At 42.8% G+C, this 22,139-nt stretch overlaps 1 protein-coding gene across 1 annotated transcript in view; it reads right to left on the minus strand.

Moving 5' to 3' along the window:
* otog (otogelin) overlaps window positions 1-22,139 on the minus strand; it is a 110,738-nt gene that overhangs the window by 16,819 nt on the left and 71,780 nt on the right. The window contains exons 37-56 of the mRNA XM_074624045.1: window positions 21,444-21,621; window positions 21,153-21,304; window positions 20,964-21,053; window positions 20,659-20,845; window positions 18,261-18,481; window positions 17,891-18,029; window positions 16,719-16,907; window positions 15,537-15,746; window positions 15,335-15,439; window positions 13,058-13,162; window positions 12,844-12,945; window positions 10,573-10,671; window positions 10,343-10,383; window positions 9,488-9,563; window positions 8,944-9,122; window positions 8,731-8,769; window positions 5,983-6,087; window positions 2,617-2,736; window positions 1,224-1,269; window positions 790-861 (exon numbers count right to left, since the gene is read on the minus strand). Coding sequence (XP_074480146.1) covers window positions 790-861; window positions 1,224-1,269; window positions 2,617-2,736; window positions 5,983-6,087; window positions 8,731-8,769; window positions 8,944-9,122; window positions 9,488-9,563; window positions 10,343-10,383; window positions 10,573-10,671; window positions 12,844-12,945; window positions 13,058-13,162; window positions 15,335-15,439; window positions 15,537-15,746; window positions 16,719-16,907; window positions 17,891-18,029; window positions 18,261-18,481; window positions 20,659-20,845; window positions 20,964-21,053; window positions 21,153-21,304; window positions 21,444-21,621 — 2,455 coding nt within the window. The remainder of the gene's footprint in view (window positions 1-789; window positions 862-1,223; window positions 1,270-2,616; window positions 2,737-5,982; window positions 6,088-8,730; window positions 8,770-8,943; window positions 9,123-9,487; window positions 9,564-10,342; window positions 10,384-10,572; window positions 10,672-12,843; window positions 12,946-13,057; window positions 13,163-15,334; window positions 15,440-15,536; window positions 15,747-16,718; window positions 16,908-17,890; window positions 18,030-18,260; window positions 18,482-20,658; window positions 20,846-20,963; window positions 21,054-21,152; window positions 21,305-21,443; window positions 21,622-22,139) is intronic.

Consider the following 22,139-nt stretch of genomic DNA (forward strand, 5'->3'; position numbering starts at 1 on the left):
GATCAGTTAGTTTGTGTTATTGTGTGACTTTGGTGAATCTGAACTTACCCTTTAAAACACCAAAGTCAAAAAATAACAAAAACAAACTAACCGATCGAGGCAGCGGTAGACCAGCAACTCCCGTGTTCTGTAAAGTAAAATTACTGTATTTTTTCAATGGAGTCTGGTGGCTTTGGTACGAGTATAGATAACGGCTTCAGCCCCCCTCTGAAACATAGACTGTATAGTCTCACGGCAAGGTAGCAGCGAAAATATTCTAAATAAAGCGTACACTTCAACTGATATTGATTTTTTAGGAGTCTAAAATACATTTAGCTGCTGCCCCCGTCATCAGCTGTACATTATTTTGCTCCTGTGCTGGTACTTCTGTCTGTTTTTCCAAACTTGGGGTGTGCCGACTGCCATCTACTGTAGGTGATACACTGACTATGGAGAAGTACCTCATACAACCCCACTGAGAAACACCTGAACTATCCCTTTAAGGTGTAAAATCGCATCGTTAAGACATCTTTTTAAGATAAAAACTTACAAAAAAGGGAATTCCCAAGCAATACTTGAGGAGAATGCAACAGCTGCACCATAATTGTTTTTGATTTTGGTTGCATGTTTTAGTTTTATTCTACTGATTTTTATTTCACAGAGACCTAAAATGAGACAGCAGTTGAGAGGACTCTTTCTGCAGAGCGCAGTGGTCAGACTTCCTGTGTGTTTTATCAAAATTGTATTTTTTGGAGGGAGTACATTGTTGAATATCAACAATGGCACTGACAAGCCTTGTTGTTTTGGTACCTCGTTCACAGTTTGTGTTAACTGTGGGAGTCAAGGGGCTAACAGGGAAAGGGAACAGAGGGAATCCAGTACCTGGTGGGATTGGTACATGATGGTAAGCTGCAGCACATAAACCACAAACCCACTTGCATGTGATCAGATGCTTTTCAGTGACTGCTTCTTCTATCATTTGGCAATTTGAAAGAGGCATCTGTTGCCATTTGTACTGAATTCACTGAAAAGCACACTGACAGATCTCTCTAATCTGAATAAACAGACAAATGTAATAGAAAACAACATCTAGGATCCAATTCAGACATTGAAGATTTTGGACTGAAGGGCAAACATGTTAGAAACATGTTGAGCAGCAGGTGAAGGCGCTCTTCAGTGTCAACTGTAGCCTAAAGCTCTACACTAACTACTGAACTGTTGCTACGCTCAGATCAGATACTCACATGTCTTGCAGCATCCGTCCATGTAACTTACGACGGTTCCACCGATCTGAGTGCAGAGAAGAGTCCAAAAGTTATAATAGAAATAAAGAAAAGATCCTTTTTGTGAGAAACCCTCCGTCTTTGCATTAGCTTGTTTTTGAATGTTGATATTTTTTGGCTGAAGTCCCTGATGGCTGCTATTTTTTCACGGTATTTTAGAACGAAGTGTGACTGTAAAACAAATAAATGGTCCTATGAACTGTTGTCAGCACCCTTTATCCCTGGTTATTTACCTCATTACTAGGGTTGTCAAAGTTAAGGCAATAATAACGCGTTAACGCAAATTAGTTTTAACGGCACTAATTTCTTTAATGCATGAATGCAACTTGTGATTTTTAGGTTGTAGCGGCTCAGTTTTAAAGCTAGAGTGAAGATGATATCATATGAAACTAGAAAATCTGATAAATCAATTGGTACCAACCATGTCAAACTAGCTTGTCGCAAAGGAGGTTAAATAACGCTCCAAACTTACTCTAAATCTTGTCATGGCCATTTTGACTTCAAGACATGTGAATGTAAATGGGTTCTATGGGTACCCACGAGTCTCCCCTTTACAGACATGCCCACTTTATGATAATCACATGCAGTTTGGGGCAAGTCATAGTCAAGTCAGCACACTGACACACTGACAGTTGTTGTTGCCTGTTGGGCTGCAGTTTGACATTTTTATGCTAAATGCGGTACCTGTGAGGGTTTCTGGACAATATCTGTCATTGTTTTGTGTTGTTAATTGATTTACAATAATACATTTTTACATACATTTGCATAAAGCAGCATATTTTCCCACTCCCATGTTGAGTATTAAATTCTTGACAATACGCCCTTGAACAGATAAAAAATGTGTGATTAATTGTGATTAAATATTTGAATCGATTGACAGCCCTACTTATTGTTTTTATATTAAAACCACTCTCTCCTTCCTCTGAAAAGTGGATCCAATAATAATCCAGTCTAATAACATTCAGAAGTATGTGACAGACAATGGGGTGATCCAGTCAACCTGCAGCATTATATTTAAAACCTGCATGAAAAGAGTGATTTTTTCGCTAAAAACATGTTGCTAAATTGTCTATATCATGACGACATTAAGCAACACCATTATAAAAGAAAAACAGTATCATACAGCATAAAAAAGTCAAAATTTAGAAAATATCTATCAAACCATGGAAGAGAATAGTCATTTAAAAGTCATTTCATTCAAACTTTAATAATTCATTTAATAAGAGATGTGACTGGTTAAGAGGAAACATGGTTGAATTTGTGAAAATGACTGTGTGTGTGTGTGTGTGTGTGTGTGTGTGTGTGTGTGTGTGTGTGTGTGTGTGTGTGTGTGTGTGTGTTGCAGCTCGCTGACCTTGATACACTCTGTTTCATTGAATGGTGGGCAGCTGAAGGAGTAGGAGATAAGCGTGGGTCCGGACAGAGTGTCTGCGCAGTCGAACTTCACGCAGTTTGATACCCAGGACTTCCCCGGCTGAAAACACACCGGCAACATCGACAACATCAAGTACTACTGCTCTGACTCGGCTAAGTTACACCCACAGGTAGAGCTGCAAAGATTAAAATAAATATCAAATTAATAGCCAATTATTTTGAGAATTGATTAATTGGTTTGAGTAATTTTTTAAGAAAAAGAAGTAAAAATTCTCTGACTCCAGCAGCTTAATTGTGAATATTTTCTGGTTTCTTTACTCCTCTATGACAGTAAACCGAATATCTTTGAGTTGTGGACAAAACAAGACATTTGAGGACGTCATCTTGGGCTTTGGGAAACACATCCACATTTTTCACCATTTTCTGACATTCTATAGACCAAATAACTAATCGATTAATTGAGAAAATAATCGACAGATTAATTGACAATGAAAATACCGGTAGGATCCTTTCTGTCGTCTTTGAGCTGCAGACTACTGTTAAGATGTGTCATGTCGTCTTTGAGCTGCAGGCTACTGTTAAGATGTGTCATGTCGTCTTTGAGCTGCAGGCTACTGGTAAGATGTGTCATGTCGTCTTTGAGCTGCAGACTACTGGTAAGATGTGTCATGTCGTCTTTGAGCTGCAGACTACTGGTAAGATACACTGTGTCGTCTTTGAGCTGCAGGCTACCGGTAAGATACACTGTGTCGTCTTTGAGCTGCAGACTACCGGTAAGATACACTGTGTCGTCTTTGAGCTGCAGACTAGTGTTAAGATGTGTCATGTCGTCTTTGAGCTGCAGACTACCGGTAAGATACACTGTGTCGTCTTTGAGCTGCAGACTACCGGTAAGATACACTGTGTCGTCTTTGAGCTGCAGACTACCGGTAAGGTACACTGTGTTGTCTTTGAGCTGCAGACTACTGGTAAGATACACTGTGTCGTCTTTGAGCTGCAGACTACTGGTAAGATACACTGTGTCGTCTTTGAGCTGCAGACTAGTGTTAAGATGTGTCATGTCGTCTTTGAGCTGCAGGCTACTGGTAAGATACACTGTGTCGTCTTTGAGCTGCAGACTACTGGTAAGATACACTGTGTCGTCTTTGAGCTGCAGACTAGTGTTAAGATGTGTCATGTCGTCTTTGAGCTGCAGGCTACCGGTAAGATACACTGTGTCGTCTTTGAGCTGCAGACTACCGGTAAGATACACTGTGTCGTCTTTGAGCTGCAGACTACCGGTAAGATACACTGTGTCGTCTTTGAGCTGCAGACTACTTTTAAGATGTGTCATGTCGTCTTTGAGCTGCAGACTACCGGTAAGATACACTGTGTCGTCTTTGAGCTGCAGACTACTGTTCAGATGCGTCATGTCGTCTTTGAGCTGCAGACTACTGGTAAGATACACTGTGTTGTCTTTGAGCTGCAGGCTACCGGTAAGATCCGCCGTGTTGTCATAAGCTGCAGTTAACCGGTAAGATCCGCCATGTCCTCTTTAGCTGAAGGCTACCGGTAAGACACGCCATGTTGTCTTTGAGCTTCAGGCTACTGGTAAGATGAGCTGTGTCATCTTTGAGCTGCAGGGTACCGGTGAGATCCACCGTGTCCTGTATAGCTGCAGGCTACTGGTAAGACACGCCATGTCTTCTTTGAGCTGGTTGCTACCGGTAAGATCCCCCGTGTCCTCTTTAGCTGCAGGCTACCGGTAAGACACGCTATGTCTTCTTTGAGCTTGAAGGCTACCGCTAAGATCCGCCATGTTGTATTAAGCTGCAGACTACCGGTAAGATACACTGTGTCGTCTTTGAGCTGCCAGCTATTGGTAAGATCTGCTACCGGTACGATTCGCCGTGTTCTCTTTGAGCTGCAGGCTACGGGTAAGATGTGATGTGTCATCTTTGAGCTGCAGACTACCAGTAAGATACACTGTGTCGTCTTTGAGCTTCAGGCTACCGGTAAGATCCGCCATGCTGTCTTAAGCTTCAGGCTACCGGTAAGATGCGCCATGCTGTCTTAAGCTTCAGGCTACCGGTACGATTCGCCGTGTTGTCTTTGAGCTGCAGACTACCAGTAAGATACACTGTGTCATCTTTGAGCTGCAGGCTACCGGTAAGATACATTGTGTCGTCTTTGAGCTGCAGACTACCAGTAAGATACACTGTGTCGTCTTTGAGCTGCAGACTAGTGGTAAGAAACACTGTCGTCTTTAAGCTGCAGACTACCGGTAAGATACACTGTGTCGTCTTTGAGCTGCAGACTACTGGTAAGATACACTGTGTCGTCTTTGATTTGCAGACTACTGGTAAGATACACTGTGTCGTCTTTGAGCTGCAGACTAGTGTTAAGATACACTGTGTCGTCTCTGAGCTGCAGGCTACTGTTAAGATACACTGTGTCGTCTTTGATTTGCAGACTACTGGTAAGATACACTGTGTCGTCTTTGAGCTGCAGACTAGTGTTAAGATACACTGTGTCGTCTTTGAGCTGCAGACTACTGGTAAGATACACTGTGTCGTCTTTGAGCTGCAGACTACTGGTAAGATACACTGTGTCATCTTTGAGCTGCAGACTACTGTTAAGATGTGTCATGACGTCTTTGAGCTGCAGACTACTGTTAAGATACACTGTGTCGTCTTTGAGCTGCAGACTACGGGTAAGAAGTACTGTGTCGTCTTTGAGCTGCACACTACCGGTAAGATACACTGTGTCGTCTTTGAGCTGCAGACTACTGTTAAGATGCGTCATGTCGTCTTTGAGCTGCAGACTACTGGTAAGATACACTGTGTTGTCTTTGAGCTGCAGGCTACCGGTAAGATCCGCCGTGTTGTCATAAGCTGCAGTTAACCAGTAAGATCCGCCATGTCCTCTTTAGCTGCAGGCTACCGGTAAGACAAGCCATGTTGTCTTTGAGCTGCAGGCTACGGGTAAGATGTGATGTGTCATCTTTGAGCTGCAGACTACCAGTAAGATACACTGTGTCGTCTTTGAGCTTCAGGCTACCGGTAAGATCCGCCATGCTGTCTTAAGCTTCAGGCTACTGGTAAGATGCGCCGTTGAAGTGCTGTTGTTGTTTTTTTCCATCGGACCTAATAGGTGGGGCGGAGAGAAAACCAATACTGGGAGATTCGCCGATCCTGCTTTTAATTTCGATGGTCAAAATTGGAAGCTACAGTAATTTCAATCAATTTCCGATTTAGAATCAAAATTGTGACACTCACTAAGGATAGGTACCTCATACAACCCCACTTCAAAACACCCAAACTATCCCTTTAATATATAATCAGTGTATAATTAGTTGACTTCCTACCTTATAGAGAACTGTTGTCCCATTGTCGTGTTCGTAGAGGCAGGAAATATTCTTACAAACACCGCAGCACGTTGTCTGGTCTTTCGGAGGGACGTAGATCTGATTCTGAAACACAAACAGTCAAGATTAGTTTTGTGAAACGATGAAAAAAGAAAATCTAAACTTTCTTTCTGAACTACTTTTTTCAGCACTAAAACAAGATAATATGCTTATGTTAGATAGTTAGATATGGGTGTTTGTGTGTTTCTCCTGCTGGTATGAGGCACAGATGTAGACTCATTTTGTATTTGTTCTGTCTACATGAATCAAGGTAAAACATGACATGTTGGGTGGCCAATAGATTTTTGGTAATTTTGTGACATAGTTATGATTAGAGAATAAATTATCTGAATAAATTTAAATGTATTAAATTGATTTCTATTTTTTTATCCTATTCTTATTTTTGTTTTATATAACTCTTATTATTTATTTATTTTACTTTCTTTATTTATCTGTATTTATTTCACAGTGAGATCGTCCATGAAACCTCTTATTGGGGGTTGTCGAATGCCCAATTCCTTTCTTGGTCCTTGAGCTTCGTTCCCTGCAGCTGTTATAAGGAGGTTCATTCCCATGATGAAGAGGATGGGGGAGATTGTGCAGCCAGTAACAATCCCCTTTTCCAGGTCTTGCCACTGAGTTGTGAACTGTGTTGTTTTGAACCGTAGCTGGATGCTGCCGAAGTAGCTGGGGATCATTCCCTTGATGTGCAGAGGGATGTGGTAGTGGTCTAATGCTGCATAAATGAGGACATGAAGAATCGATCCGTATGTGTTGGCCAAATTTAGAACTCTGAGAACTCCAGTGTGTTCCAGACATCAAGAGACGCCTGGGATCCCACCTTTCTGGATAGAGGTGCCAATATATCCGTTCTCAGTCATGTATGAGGTCATCCTTTTAGCCAGCACTGAAAAGAAGATTTTGCCTTCTACACTTAGGAGTGAGATTGTTCTAAATTGGCTGATGGTTGAAGAGTTCTCTTCCTTTGGCACAAAACAGCCCTCCGCTTTCTTGTAGCAGGATGGAATAATTTAATTTTTAATCTTGTACTTTTATTGTTCTTCACCTCCCCATATGCCACCTACTGTGTTCCCTCTGTCAATGATGATTGTGCAGTATGAATGTGTGTATATGTTTCGGTGGACTGCAGAAACTGAATTGCCCTTCGGGGATAAATAAAGCTCTCTGTATCTGTGAATAGTGCCCTTTTTCCAAATCCTCCGGAACAGCTTCCATAGCCTTCAAAGGAGCATCGGGCATTTATTGTATACCTTGTAGGGTATACCGCTTGGGCCGGGGGCAGATCCTGTTCTGGCCTTTTTCAACACCTCTTGAACTTCCTTCCAGGATGGTTTGCCGATGTTGAGCTTTCTTTCTGGTGTTTCAGCTCTGTCAATGTTTGGGTTGGCATCCAGGGCTGGGTTTCTGGAGGTGTCATTGTGAGTCTACCTCAGGAACCCTTACATCTTCTCTGGGACTGGTCAGTTTCCCGGATTTAGCTTCACCAAGTAGTGTTCTGGTGAACCTGAAAGGGTCTTTGGTGAACTAAGCTCTTTGGTTCTCCTTCTCCTTCCTCTGTTTCCGCGTTCTTTCTGCTCTCCAGAGTCTACAGAGACGTTCCCAGAGTTGACTCGTCAGGTCCCAGATGCCTTCCCTTTCATTGGCAAGGGCTCTTTTGTACCGTTTGTTGAGAACCTTGATTTATTTCCTCAAGCGTTGGATTTCTCTTTCTCTTCTGCTTGGCTGCTTTGCACTTTTGATGTTAAACTTCTTATACTCAGTTCCAAAACGCTCTCTTGCCAGGTTGTATGTTATTGTTGTGAGGGAATTGACCTTCCACTCAGCTGTTCCTGTTAGTGTGGCTTCTAGCACTTTGTCGAGGTCTTGGTCTAGTTGGCACCAAACCTTGATGTTGCTCATCATAAGCCATTTGATTTGCTCTCTCGCAGGGTGGGCTTGGCTCTCTGGGATGGTATCGGGTGGGTCCCTCCTGAGGACTTGAGGTGACACAGGTGCCAAGAGATCTTTAGTTCTGTGGGGTTCTTCCTGCCTGGAGTTCTTCTGCGTCTCACCAGGCGCTACCGCTGTGCGCTGCACCTGTGACCCTTCTTTTCCACACTTGGTCCTGGCCCTGTGTATTTTAAGCCCTGTTGTGTTCTTACAAATCTTTCCGCAGTGATACTTTACATCCAATACCTCCCCAGTAAATGTTGTGATGGGTGAGCCGTCTCTGTGTCTGTAAGTCATTCCTGGCCTTTACCAGTGGGTCCGTCCTGTTGAGTCCCTCATCCTCCCCCCCCTCTCGGGAGTCTCTGGGGGTATTGCGTATTATGAGATTAGGGCTGCAGCTAACAGTTATTTTAAGTATTGATTAATTGGCTGATTATTTTCGAGACTTATCATTGGTCTATAAAATGTGATGAAATAGTAAATAATGCAAACGTAAATCAATATTTAACTTCTAATGTCTTATTTCCTCTGACCAACAGTATAAATCAAAGATTCAGTTTATATATGTGTATATTCACATTTGAGAAGTTGGAACCAGCAACATTGTGGCGGATTTGCTTACAAAAATTACATTAAAGATTAATTGATTATCAAACTACTTGCCCATCTGTCGATCAACTATTTGATAAATTAACTAATTATTTCAGGTCAAGATAATCCATCATGCACCACCTGCTGGTTGAATAGTAAAATCTTTACCTGTGTATCGGGGAGGTTTTGGCTTTTGTGGTTCTTTTTCTACATTCATACATATTTATTGAAAAGGGAAGGAGGAGGAAAAGAAGAAGAATCAGTTCAAGATCAAGACAAGGAACAGGTTCAGGAAAAAGAAAACACGAAACGCGTGTGTGTGTGTGTGTGTGTGTGTGCGTGTGCGTGTGCGTGTGCGTGTGTGTGTGTTGGTGATCTTACTGGTTGGCAGTGGGCGGAGCAGTTGATGCTGCTGGTGCGCAGCAGATGGAAGCCGCTCGCTGGGTCGAGGCTGCGGCTGCACTGCCTGCTGTGACACAAGCCGTCGTCGTGGTGCTCCACCAGAGTCTGACCCGGCCGCAACACGCCGCGCTCGCCGAACACACACACCGCCTCCCGCACTGAACACACAGAGCCAAGGTCAGAAGTCACAGTGTACACAAGGTTACAGTTTCCTCACTTTTCTGGGCTGATGCGCCTGCGGAGCCGGGCTGTGTGCTTAACACACTCTTGCTTGATTTGATTGGCTGTCTGGGCCAAGTGTGACATTGACAAGCGGTGCGACTCCACGCCTGGTGCTGGAAAGTTGAGTATATTATAACTTTTATGCGCGTCTAAAAAACTCAAGACAAGACGCAAGAAAAAAGCGCACGGCAAGCGTGCCGTACCATGGTTTTGCGGGCAGCGTTTCTAGCAATGTGTCTCCGTGTGGTCGGGGCCAAAGTCACTTGAATTTGAATTAGCAACCCTCCCCAGCAGTACTCACCACACTTGTATCTTTTGCAGGCACACTGGTTCTGTGGGTCTGACAGGAAGACCCGGTCCAGCTGGGCAGCCTCTCCCTGCACAACACAATCAGTACCGAACCAGAGTCACAGAGTAGACACAGAAAATACATAGAAAACGTGATTAAAACACACAGTACGTATAATGCATGGAGTCAGTTTGAAGCTGTATTGTCTTGTAGTATCTTCAGTTTTTAAGCATTTTTTGTGTCTTCACTGGTTTTAAATCTCTCAGCTGGTATATGATGGCCTTCTATTAATGTTGAAACATTAAAAGGCACAATGAGTGGGAATTTCCTAAAAAGAAATGTATAGACTGATAGAAAAATAATCCCTCTCAATCATCACTTCTGACCCACTAGAAGTGTGTGGTTGTGTATGTATCTGCAGAGACCCTGCAGCCCTCTGCCTGCATTTTCTTATTTTGTTGTGTTCGGTACGTTTCTGTGTGTCAACCTCTATAAAAACTGTAGCGACCAGGTGCTGGATGGTAAGCCCACATCCAAGAGGAAGTTAAGAAAATGGCGAACACACCGCCGAAAAACGCAGATATAGCGAGGCAAAACGCCAAGCGGAGAAAGCTTGTTCCAAAACAAGAGTGAATCTGGGGTTGACTTTAACCTGCTGGCGAGCACCCTAACCCTCGTTGAGCCGGAGATGTTGGGCAACCGACAAATCCTACTCATTCTGCCTTTAAACTACCAAAAACCAGAGAACGAGAAAATATACAGTGTACTGTTTATTAAACTGACTGACCCAGTGAGTGCTATACATCATATAAAATACATCAATAGCTATCCAAACAGACAGACTGAATACTAAAAGTCGTGACGTACCAGGCCACATTTTGGGGAGGCGATCTTTTCACATGAACACTCTGAAAACAAAAAACATGAATGGTCATCATCCCCATATTTCAACTGTGTTTAGGCTTTACAAAAAGTGGTAAAATTCAGGTTTCAAAATTAAACCTATTTTAAACCCTTTTTTATGTGGAAGTGAATCTTATTCTCATAATGATTCCAAAGTAAGCTGTTCTTTTTGTAGGAGGTTTTATTAGTAGTACCGCATGTTTGGTTTGGACAGCAGCGACTCGGACTGGACATGGACACCACCGACATCCCAACAGGACATCCAAGCAGAGGACACCTGTAGGGCTCACACACTGCACACACAAACACAAAGCAAAACCAGTTATTTATGTATTCATAACTGGAAGCCTCAGAGCATAACAGATAAATCAGCCAGGCCAATAGTATCTGTTACTGTATACTCTATATTGTTAGGAATATATTTTAGCAACACGAAATTTCAGTAATACAAAACATACAGTATGTTTAAAGTAATTAAGAAAAACAGTGTCTCCATGGCATAGTTTGTTAAATGTACCATTCATGTACTGCATATCTGCTGGTCTCATCAACAAGGCCCAGGCACATAATGACTGTTTGATCCAGATAACAGCAGCTGGAGACTATAAACTGGCCGATACAGCTTTAAGAACCTGCACCAGTCCTCTGAGTGGAAATCAGTTTTTGGCGGATGATCACTTTTTGGCATGACACCTGTCCTCTCCTCTGCGTTCTCCATATCAGGTTCTCTGAGAGATTCATAACGGCGCAGCGCCAGCAGATTTGCGCCGCGTGGGTTCATGTAGGGAATGGAAGCGCTGTGCTATTAGTCGCCGCGTGAGCTGAAGCCTGGCTGTTCACATCAGAAGCACATTTCTCTGCGCTGGTCAACAAGCGATTCTGATCCTCTGCTGTTTACTATAGCGCTGTCTGTCTCTGTGTCTCTGTGTCTCTGTGTCTGTCTGCTTGTGTGTGTCTGCTCCTCTCTCTCTCTCTGTTTAGACACAACTGACACATGTGTGGAATAAGTACGTAACTTAAAACCTACGATCACAAACAGCAGTGACACCAGGATATCTATAATAAATATAGTGGATGGATTTTGAAATGTGATTAGAGGGAGGGACGGGGAGGGTTCGATTCTGCTCTTCTGATTTATAGAATATGATTTTACAGGACAAACATTTCCAGAAGAATTACTTGTTCAGACGAAGGCTGTGATAAATAATAAAAATAATCATTTAACTAGTAATAATAATGGTCCAAAATGATGTAAGATGCGTAGTTTTAAGTCAAAAACCTTCAAATTTTCTTGGGGGAGGACCCCCCAACCCGATATCTCCTTTATCTTTTATTCACTGTAGATATTCAGAATGTGTCTCTACATCCTGCTGTATAATATGTAGGAGCATCTTGACTGGGACACTGCTCCTAAAACCTGAATGATACCCGACTATAGGCTACAGATAACACAGGAAAGCACTTCAACTATTAACACTAAACACACCACCTTAACCCTATAATGTTCCAGTTGGAATATTATTGGAGTATTATATAGTAGGCCGACTGTAGAAGAGGCAAAGCCCAAGTATGTATAGCAATAAAATCACAACTGGTTATGACTGACACAGTTTAACATGCTTAAAGAAACAAGGCAAAAGTGAGCATGGCTCACATACCCCCGCTCAACACTTGACCCCGTCTAAAGTAGGGTCAAAGGTTTTGCCCTTTTGGAACTCATGGAATTAGTCTATTGAGCACAATGTAGCTTGTTATTAGCGTACCTTCCTCAAGTCCAGAGAGCCCAAAAGTTTTTAAATGTTTGGCACCCTGGACTTCTAACCCCCAAAAGGCACAACTAGACCACGCTGTCAACCATCATACCAAATTTGAACTTCAAAAGTTAAATAGTTTCCAAGTTCTGCTCCGGAAACAAAAATGTGACACGCGACTGGACGGACACGCGTAGCACTATATACCCCGACTACGTTGTCGCGGGGGTATAATAATGAATGAATAGGAATAAATCGTGATATACAAAACAACATGTGAATAAGGGGAGTACCAGCACTTATTTTTTTCCACTTCAAGCACTGGTGAATGCTGACATGTAGTGTAGAGCACTTTGAGTGGTCAGAAGACTAGAAAAGCGCTATACTGTATAAATGCAAGTCCGTTTACCATTTAACTGTACAGCTCTTTCATTTAAAAACAGATATATTGTACATATTTTTAATATGTTTTCATATTTTTATTTTCATTTTTTGTGTTTCTTGACTATGTTTATTGTTATGCACCAAAACACCGAGGCAAATTCCTTGTACTATATGTACAGTATCTCGGTCTAAATTCTTTAATAAACAAATGTAAGATCCTAAAAAAAAAAAAAAATTTTGGTTTATGTTATGCATCTAATTCAAAATCCTATTTTTAAATGTTTAAATATCCAGCCTGTAAATGTAAACATATAAAGAGTGTTCTCTGACCACATTGGTAGGCGGGGCAGCAGCGGTCCGTGGTGTTGCTGTCCACCGTCAGCACCTCGCCGTCCTGGCAGAGAGGAGGCGTCTCCGGACAGGAAGAACACACTGCAGAAAACACACACTTCATTCATCACACCGATGGCCTTAAGTTAACCTGCTGATGATTAACTGGTGGTTGAATGTGAAACAGAAGATGGAAGTTAATTTTTGAACTGACTGCAAATGTGAGCGAGACAGCAGCTGCCGTCGGCTCTGGTGGCGATCAGAGTCTGGTCCTCTCTGCAGGTGGGAACGTCCGACTCACAGAGCTCAGGATCACACTCTATAATACAGAAATATTAAAGGAATAGTTCCACATTTTAGGAAATATGTTTATTTGCTTTATTGTCAAACAGCTGGCCTAGGAACAGCTGGCCTAGGAACAGCTAGCCTAGGAACGGCATGCCTAGGAACAGCTGGCCTAGGAACAGCTGGCCTAGGAGCAGCTGGCCTAGGAACAGCTGGCCTAGGAGCAGCTAGCCTAGGAACAGCTGGCCTAGGGAACAGCTAGCCTAGGAGCAGCTGGCCTAGGAGCAGCTAGCATAGGAGAAGATGGCCTAGGAACAGCGGGCTAGGAACAACTAGCCTAGGAATGGCATGCCTAGGAACAGCTAGCCTAGGAACAGCTGGCCTAGGAGCAACTGGCCTAGGAGCAGCTAGCCTAGGAGCAGCTGGCCTAGGAACAGCGGGCTAGGAGCAGCTAGCCTAGGAGCAGCTGGCCTAGGAACAGCTAGCCTAGGAACAGCTGGCCTAGGAACAGCTAACCTAGGAGCAGCTAGCCTAGGAACAGCTAACCTAGGAGCAGCTAGCCTATGAACAGCTGGCCTAGGAGCAGCTAGCCTAGGAACAGCTAACCTGGCTCTGCCCAAAGGTAAAAAATAAATAAATAAATAAAAAAGCCTCTTAATCTCAGTAATTAACACGTTATATATTGTACATTAAAGGGACTATTTGTAACTTTAAGAAATGCTTCTTAACAGCGACACCTGTGGCCGTGAAATCAACGAAAGTCAGCGTCGAGCTCGCGCTTGCTCGCTCTAAATATACCTGAACGAGCATCGCTCAAAACAGTGAGGCGACACACGTCAGCTAAAACCACAACATCACTCTATATTTCAGCTGCTTGGCAGTAATGTTAGCTGACCAGACGAAGGTCTCTCCATGAACATGATTTACATCTGATCTTAGTGTTGGCTTTTCCTGCATCAGCACAGGCTGATGCAGCGGAGCTCTGCAGCGTGTCTCTCTGCTCTCTCCGCCCGCAGCCGGAGAGAGCAGGGAGACACCGGCACCCGGTCGGTAACGAGACGGTAACGTTACTCGCTGAGGAGCCCCGTCACTTCACAAGACACGGGAAACCTCTGTTGGTCTGGAGGAGCTGCAGCATTTATTTCTGCACAAACGTCCACTGTACATTCACTAGATATTCTCAGAGCTAAACTAACTCTTCTGCAGTGTGGAGTGAGCGCGCGTTCACGTCTAGAGGTGGAGCGAGCTGAGAACGCGCGCTCTGTCTGAGTGAAGGCAGGCAGGCAGAGGAGGAGAGGCAGTGGCTACACGCGAATGCGCATATGCGAGCGCGCATGTGTGGCGACCCGCTACATTTATACGCTTAAAAAGTTACAAATAGTCCCTTTAAGATAAAGTGTAAAAACAACAAGTTGTGGTTTTAAGGGGGTAATATTAAGGGGCCGAACTATTTCTTGGCCAGACACGGTGACTTCCTGGAGTCTTGTTGTCATCATGAGACAACCAGTAGAGACTTCAGAGAGTTACTGCTCTCTGCCAAGAAATAACAAAGTATATAACCTCCCATAAAACTACAACTTTTCATTTTTGTACATTTTAAACACATGAGATATAATGCATTATTAGTAGCTTCAGAGGTGCTGGTAGGCATTTTGATAATGAAGCATATGTATTTAAGATATTACACAAGTAGTCACTAATTAACTCTACAAAAAGACATAAAGTATCTGTGTTGGTTAGGGCTGGGCGAGAGAGCCAAAATCTTCTATCACAATATAGGTAATTTCATATTTCGATAACGATATATATCACGATATAGCATGTTTTCTGGTAATTCAATAACGAAATAGTCTATATGAAATAACCACATGGTAAAGCCTATTTTTTTATACTCCTGTGTGAATTTAATACATGACAAATAAAAAGTACCAAGTATTTTCTCAATTTAAAAACTTGAGAACAAAATGAACATAACAGTTTTAAGTGAAAATATAGAGAAAAAATAAATGAATATAGGCCTAGCCTGTATCGCGATAGAAACATATAGACATTTTTTTATATCCTTTTGATTATATATATTGTCATATTGCCCAGCCCTAGTGTTGGTATCAGTTGCTAAAGATGGTGAAGGTAAACATTTCAACACAGTGTATCCCTAGTACAATAAAGAGAAGCCATCACTCTAGTGATCAGAGAAGAAACTCACCACACACGTAGTCTGGACAGCAGGAGTCTTGTCGGTAGTACGACACCAGCTTCTCGCCGTATTTACACTCAGGAGGGAGCAGGTCACACAGGCTCTGGTTACACACTGCTCAAAATAAAAAAAAGACATGTAATGAGCCTCAGGTTTTATGCTGTTCTCTGGGAGATTTTAAACTAAAGCTCAGGAACCCTTGTGGCCTCACCGCAGGCTTTCTGCGGGCAGCAGCTGGTGTCGTCGGCCAGGCTGATGACCACCTCCCCTGCTCGACGGCATGTCGGCACCACCATGTTGGAGCAGTTGTACTCCACGGGAATGATGGAGTCGTTGTCGCAGCGGTACATGCAGCAGGCATCTTTCGATGCTTTCCACACCTCGCCGTGTGCACGAGGAACGCCGGAGCTGTCAGTGCAGGCTGCAGACACACAACATGCACACACAAAGCCGTGATAATGAGCTGACGGTACTGAAACAGACTTTGAGCACTAAGGATGTGTTATTATCAACAGTTATTGTACAATTTCAAAATAAGTTTTTTATTCTGCAATGCTAGTTTGTGGTTTTGTAGTTTCAAGAATCTTCTCAAAGTATTTTTGTGATTAAAAGAAGCATGGATCCAAAATATTAAAGAAATTATAATTAAGGTATGTATTTTTCAGGTTCCTTACACCAGTGATTTTCAAAGTGGGGGCCCAGTTTGGGGACGCCAGGGGGGCCACAGCAAATTGGAGGGCAGATGAGGGAAAATGCTATATATATATATAAATATATCATTTTTTATTTTTTTTAAATACAATTTAATTATTATTATTATTAGTAGTAGTAGTATTAGCATTATTATGTGTATTATTAGAAAATATATTTTTTTATATTATATAAGATATGGAAATGTCATTTGCCATGCCCATCTTTCTAATTTCCTGCCAGTCAAAACATCATTCATCAGCTCATCAGCTGGCAGTGCTGACCTGAAACAGTCAGCGCCTGCCACTAAGCTGCTATGCTCTTATAGCTAGCTTACATGCTAGCATCTAGCTATCGCTAACTCACAAAACTGACTCTAAAGGAAAAGACCTGACGAGCAGAGCAACACCCCAGCTGACAAAAACACAGTTGCAAAAACTCCGAAGGCCAAGTAAAACTCGCAAGTATGAGGCGGCAAGCATTAAGTACGGATTTTCTGCCGTAGTATTGTAACTGGCTTTTTAAAGACATCTTGCAAAAGGGGGGCCCTGGCCATAAGCTAATGCTATTTGCAGGGCCTTGTCATGTAAACATTTGGGAACCCCTGCCCTAAACAATCTCATGTCATCAATATCTATTGTCGTGGCCTTCAGTTGGAGACCTCCTGCTCTGTTGTATAGTAGACTTTAAACTTTCATCTTACCACACTTGTCAGGTGAGATGCAGAGTGCGGAGTACGGCCGGTGCAGGAGTGTTCCCTCGGTGCACACGCAGCCCTCAGTCAGGCCTGAACACTGGTCCGGGTCCGAGTCGAAGTCGTGGTTGGGGCAGGACTGAGACGTACATGCCGGCAGACAGGCCTGATACCGAAGAGTGTCGGGACACACGAAGGCTGCAGGAAGAGACACAAACATGTCAGCGCCTCAAACACATCACTTTACTTTACACTTTAATTTAAAAGATAATGGTGGAATGAATAGTTCTGGATTGTGCTGAATGGAGTCTAGAAAATTAACTTATCAATGCACACCATCATTGCATCAAGTATTTTGTGTTATATTTCAATAACTACACAACCACACAGTTAGGTCAGTTATTGTGGCTGCTTCAACTTCTGCTCAGTTTCAAGTTGGCTGATGTCACCAAACTCAATGGACCAATAGAGAGCTACAGGAATGAGTCCTAAAACCCGTAAATGAGTTAGCATTTTAGCACTTCTGGTTCCCTCGTCTGGAAGTCAATGGGTTTTGTTCTACGATATAAAATACGTCAATAAATATCACACTAGTGAATTTTTAAGTCTTTATGTGTCTTAAAAAAGGCGGTTGCTATCAAGTGGCTAAATGAGACTACTAAACGTCATCACGCCGACTCGTCCTCCTTTACAGCCTCGTTGTGTAAACTTGCGCTCATGTGACCGTGGTGTATCATTTATAGCCTAACGTTAGCTTTGTACTTCTGGCGATTGCATTTACTCTTCAAAAATCATAAAGTGGCGTTCATTAGTGAAGATTATCTTGCTGAAATAAACATGTCAGTATCATAAATGTGTGTTTGCCACAGAGCTGATTTTCAGCAATAATCCCAATAAAACCCAACGTAACAATCCCATTGGCTTTTTGTTGAGGGAACCAGGGCGATGCTAACATCCTAGTTGGCCTACAAAAATACGTCATCCCTGGAGCACTTTATAACAATGATAACATGTGCATGGTCTGTCCCAACAGCAACAAAACTAACAGGAGTGTCAGAGATATTGAACCAGATCTTGTAACTGCAGTGTAGAGTCACAGTATGTTAAAGCTCTGTACACTGAAGAGTTTCCCTCCAGCTCAAAGAAATGTTCAATATTTTAACAAGAGGCAGAAATCTTACGGCAGTAATCTGAACTCCTCCACTCAATGCAGATGTTGAATTTGTGGCAAGAAGCCACGTAGGCAGCCAGCGCCACACACTGGTTGTTGACATACTCGGAATCTCGTACCCAAACCTCACAGAAGGTGCTCGGCGGGACCTGGAAACAAAGAAACACTCAAATAAAGCTCCTGCTTAATATTACTATATAACGCTATAATAGTCATTTGGACTTATTTGTCAAACATGCCTTTTACTGAAAAGAAGTGAGAGAGCAATAATGGCAGAACATGAAACGTTAAGTTCAGAGCCAGGCGAGGAAACTGCTGATCTACTGGCTCCTGTGTAAGGAGAGGAACCTGGAAATGAGTTCACAGATGGGTTAACGTACGAAGGCGTGGCAGGGGGAGAAGGCGTCGTTCTGCAGCATGAGCAGGCAGCCGGAGCAGTCGCTGGTGGAGCAGTTGAGCTCGCGGCGGCGGCTGTGGCTGATGTAGCTGGTGGTGTTGGGGACCTGCCAGCTGTCGATGAAAATAGCCGGATCCTCGCTTTCGCCCAGTGTGGTACCGTTGGCCAAAGTCAGGTCGTTTGTTGGGTCTCCATCACAGAAACCTGAGGTGGTTCACAAAAACACTACATTTAATCCCTGAATGTGACAACTGGATCTTGCTGACGGATGTAGTTACTGTAACTGTTTAAGATTAGTGAAGGTCAACCCAGTTAAGCTGCCAGTGTCATCCGGCCACATGGTGCAAGACTTTGGTGCTTCCTGGTGTCCATATTCTAGTTCTCGCTGATCTTTTAGAATCAATCACAAACCAATCTGCACAAGTTATTATTTGTCTGGCTTCATAAATACAATTCTACCCTTTCTCCATCTTAAAGAGGAAACATCTTTCATATAAATGACAACATTTACAAATAATTGACAGTAACATCACGCGATAGAAAAAAGTGGTTGTGCAACTGTTGCATTTTTAGTGATTTGTTTCTTTGTGATCATTCTAGTGAGATGAAACTGTGTGCGATGCAAACACAGTATACAAGCAAGACAGGTGTTTCACAGAGAAGCTAATACAATGAAAATTGTGTGTGGAGTACGATTGCAGGACTAATAATACCACTAGGGATGTTAATAATGAACCGTTAATCAGCAATCAAAATATTAACCCATTAATGCTATCAGTTAAACGGTTAAAATAAATATTAAAAATTAAATAAAAAGCTGAGCAAAACTCAGAGGAGCGGTCACTTAAAGGGACTGTTTGTAACCTCTTACACATATAAATCACCTGGGTCGGTGTCCCATGTGCGCTCGCGTGTGGCTACGCTGTTCAGACTCAGACTGCAACACAAACTACACGGAAGCATCAAAACCGCAAAGCTCTATCTATGAAGCCCGTCTTGCAAAACAGTGTTGGCTGCGGTCTGAGGACGCGGGGAGACCGTAGCTTTGGTCTCCAGGCCGGAGTCTCTGTTGTACTCTGCTCCGCTGCCTGCCTGCTTGCTTTCACTCAGCTCGCTCCACCTCACGTGCATGCGCGCACACTCCACACTGCAGAAGAGTTAGTTTAGCTCTGAGAATATCTAGTGAATGTACAGTGGACGTTTGTGCAGAAATAACTGCTGCAGCTCCTCCAGACCAACAGAGGTTTCCCGTGTCTTGTGCAGCGAGAAACGTTATCGTCTACGACCGGGTGCCGGTGTCTCCCCTGTTCCCTCCGGCCGCAGTCGGGAGGCTGAGGCAGGAAAAGGCCTCAACGCTACTAAAACAACACTCCAAGTGTATTTTGTCCAAACAATGTTTGTTTGGTAATGATTTCAATATTTCAGTTACAAATTCAACGCCATGAAAATGTTTTTTTACTTTATAATATTTTTGACTGTTTTTATATTGAATGTACATACTTGACTTTGGATTCTTTTTTGTTCTCTTATTTACATTGTTATTGATCTTATTTGTTATTAGCTAAGTTTTCCTTGATCATATTTCATTATTATAATAAAACTACTCCATTTGGAGTCAAAATTCTACAGTTTAGTTGTTTTTTATTGATTTTATACTGTGCACAATGGTAGAATGTGATGATGCACAGGGTAAATGTCACGGCCAAAGGTTCCATTGTGTGCACATAGCCTCCTGTAGTGGATATCAGTAGAATTTAGAGCCAGATTCCCTTTCAAGGTAGAAAACCCATTTGGCACACTTTGGGTAACCAAGTGGCCTAATGGAGAGTCCTCCTGGTCATATCCTAACTAAAACCTTTGTAGAATCTATGTGCTTTGTGTTATTTATATCTGCTTTGGCTCAGTTGTATTCAAGGAGTTACTGAATGAATTCAGTGGCATCTCTGTGCATGGCATCATTCCTATAATGGTGTTATCCACTGTCTAATCTAGAACACATTTTAGGCGAGGATAAAAGTGTAAATGTTTCCTTTGGTTCATCACAATCAACTCAGGCATAGTAACAGTCACAATGTTACTGGCACTGAGGATGAATTCTCTGAGGTCTTACCTATCCATAGAGACCAAGATCATGAATATACACCTGCTAGTTGTGGAGCTATTACAGATTTATTTGGGGTATGTCTGTCTAGGCGAACCACACCTTCCAGCACCCGAGGGTTTAAGAGGTTAACCTGTTTGTGCATAGGTTTATCGTTGCAGCTGGGCGGCTTGTTAGGCACGACAACCACAGCACCTCTGTATGCAATGCACTAATCTTGTCGGTAATGAGGGTCGGCTATTGGTCAGGAAAAAAATTCAAAATTAGCATCCCTACTTACCACAGAGGCCCATTGTGTGAAGCTTGTTGCTGGAGCTGTCAGTGTCGATCACCATCATGCCGGTGCTGTGGTACCACTGCAGCTTGAGACCAGCTGGGCTGCGGATCAGGTACATATTGCCTGTGTCGTAGATCTCAAAGCCAAACTTTTTGAATCGAGGTTTGGCATACCGTGAGTTGACATAGAGCTGAAGACAAAAAGTGCATGTTATCAGATAGATTTTATTAGTTAGAAGTCCATTTTGTGCTTTAATCTGCTGATGTGACAGTTAATACACACAAGGTACAAATGTGGTTGCTTCTCACCCTCCTCTGCAGCCTGTTGATGATGATGTGGTTGGAGTTGTGTGTGATGTTGAGTGCCACCAGACACAGGTTGGTGAAATTCCAGAGGAGCTTTGGAAATAAAATCAGGTCAAAATCAATGACTAATCAAATCAGTGACTTACATTCAAATCGCTCTAAGGGAACCTGCTAAGTGTGATATTGACTTACTGATGACTCTGAATCGGCAGGACACTCCTGAACCAGGACACTGACGGTCTCATTGGGCAGCTGGGTTATTATGTATGAGGCGGCCTTGTAGATGGCAACGCTGTTCCCATCAAATGTGATCACATTCAGATCCGGAAACATAGAGCAGCGACCTGGAACACACAAGAGAGGCGACAATGAAAGCAGCTAAAAACAATAATCCGTCACATCTGAGGGAAACATCACTGGTCTGGAGAAATGTAAAAACAAGAGCATGTGGCATAATGTAATGTGTGTGTCTGTTTTCCTCACATGGACAGTCCCACTTCGGGCAGCACTTGTCTCCGTTGATGAGAATGGCAAAGCCGAGCAGGCCGCAGTTTGGCGGGTCAGAGGTAAAGGGGCAGCTCTGGGATTTGTTGAACAGGATGAGCTGGTTGTTGACGCAGATGTATTTCGTGCACTCATCGACGATCTCTGCATACGGAGGCTGGATAGAAACAAATTAAAAACTGAAAACCCAGAAGTCACACAACCAAAAATAAAACACAGAGAGGTTTGTAAGCAGGAAACAAGAGAGACTGATTTAACTCAAATTCGACCTAAACTCCAGACCTTGGAGACATATACTGTATATGTGATCAATATTGTAAACTTTTCTGGAGCTTTTGACCGTATACCATGGCCTACTTCAGGGACTTCTTCAGGTGTCATCACGTGACCTAGTTAGTACCAAATTTCAAATGACACCAGGTGGCCATATACAGCTCCCTTCCCATATACAGTACAACCACTTGTTATCATGTGATTGAAGTGTCCATTTAGTGGACTATGGATATGATCCAAAGCTCCACAATAAGCTAGCAAGTGAACTATAGCTTTAGAGCATTACTACAGATAAACTATATGTTTTGCAATATGCACCTTGTACTTCTGTATAATAAAAATAAGCATGCCTGCTGCTCTAAAGCAGGAAAAACACAAGAAGGAGAACTTCAACATTGGCTG

The sequence above is a fragment of the Sebastes fasciatus genome, chromosome 2 (assembly GCF_043250625.1).
Source record: "Sebastes fasciatus isolate fSebFas1 chromosome 2, fSebFas1.pri, whole genome shotgun sequence".
In the NCBI taxonomy this organism is placed as follows: domain Eukaryota; kingdom Metazoa; phylum Chordata; class Actinopteri; order Perciformes; family Sebastidae; genus Sebastes; species Sebastes fasciatus.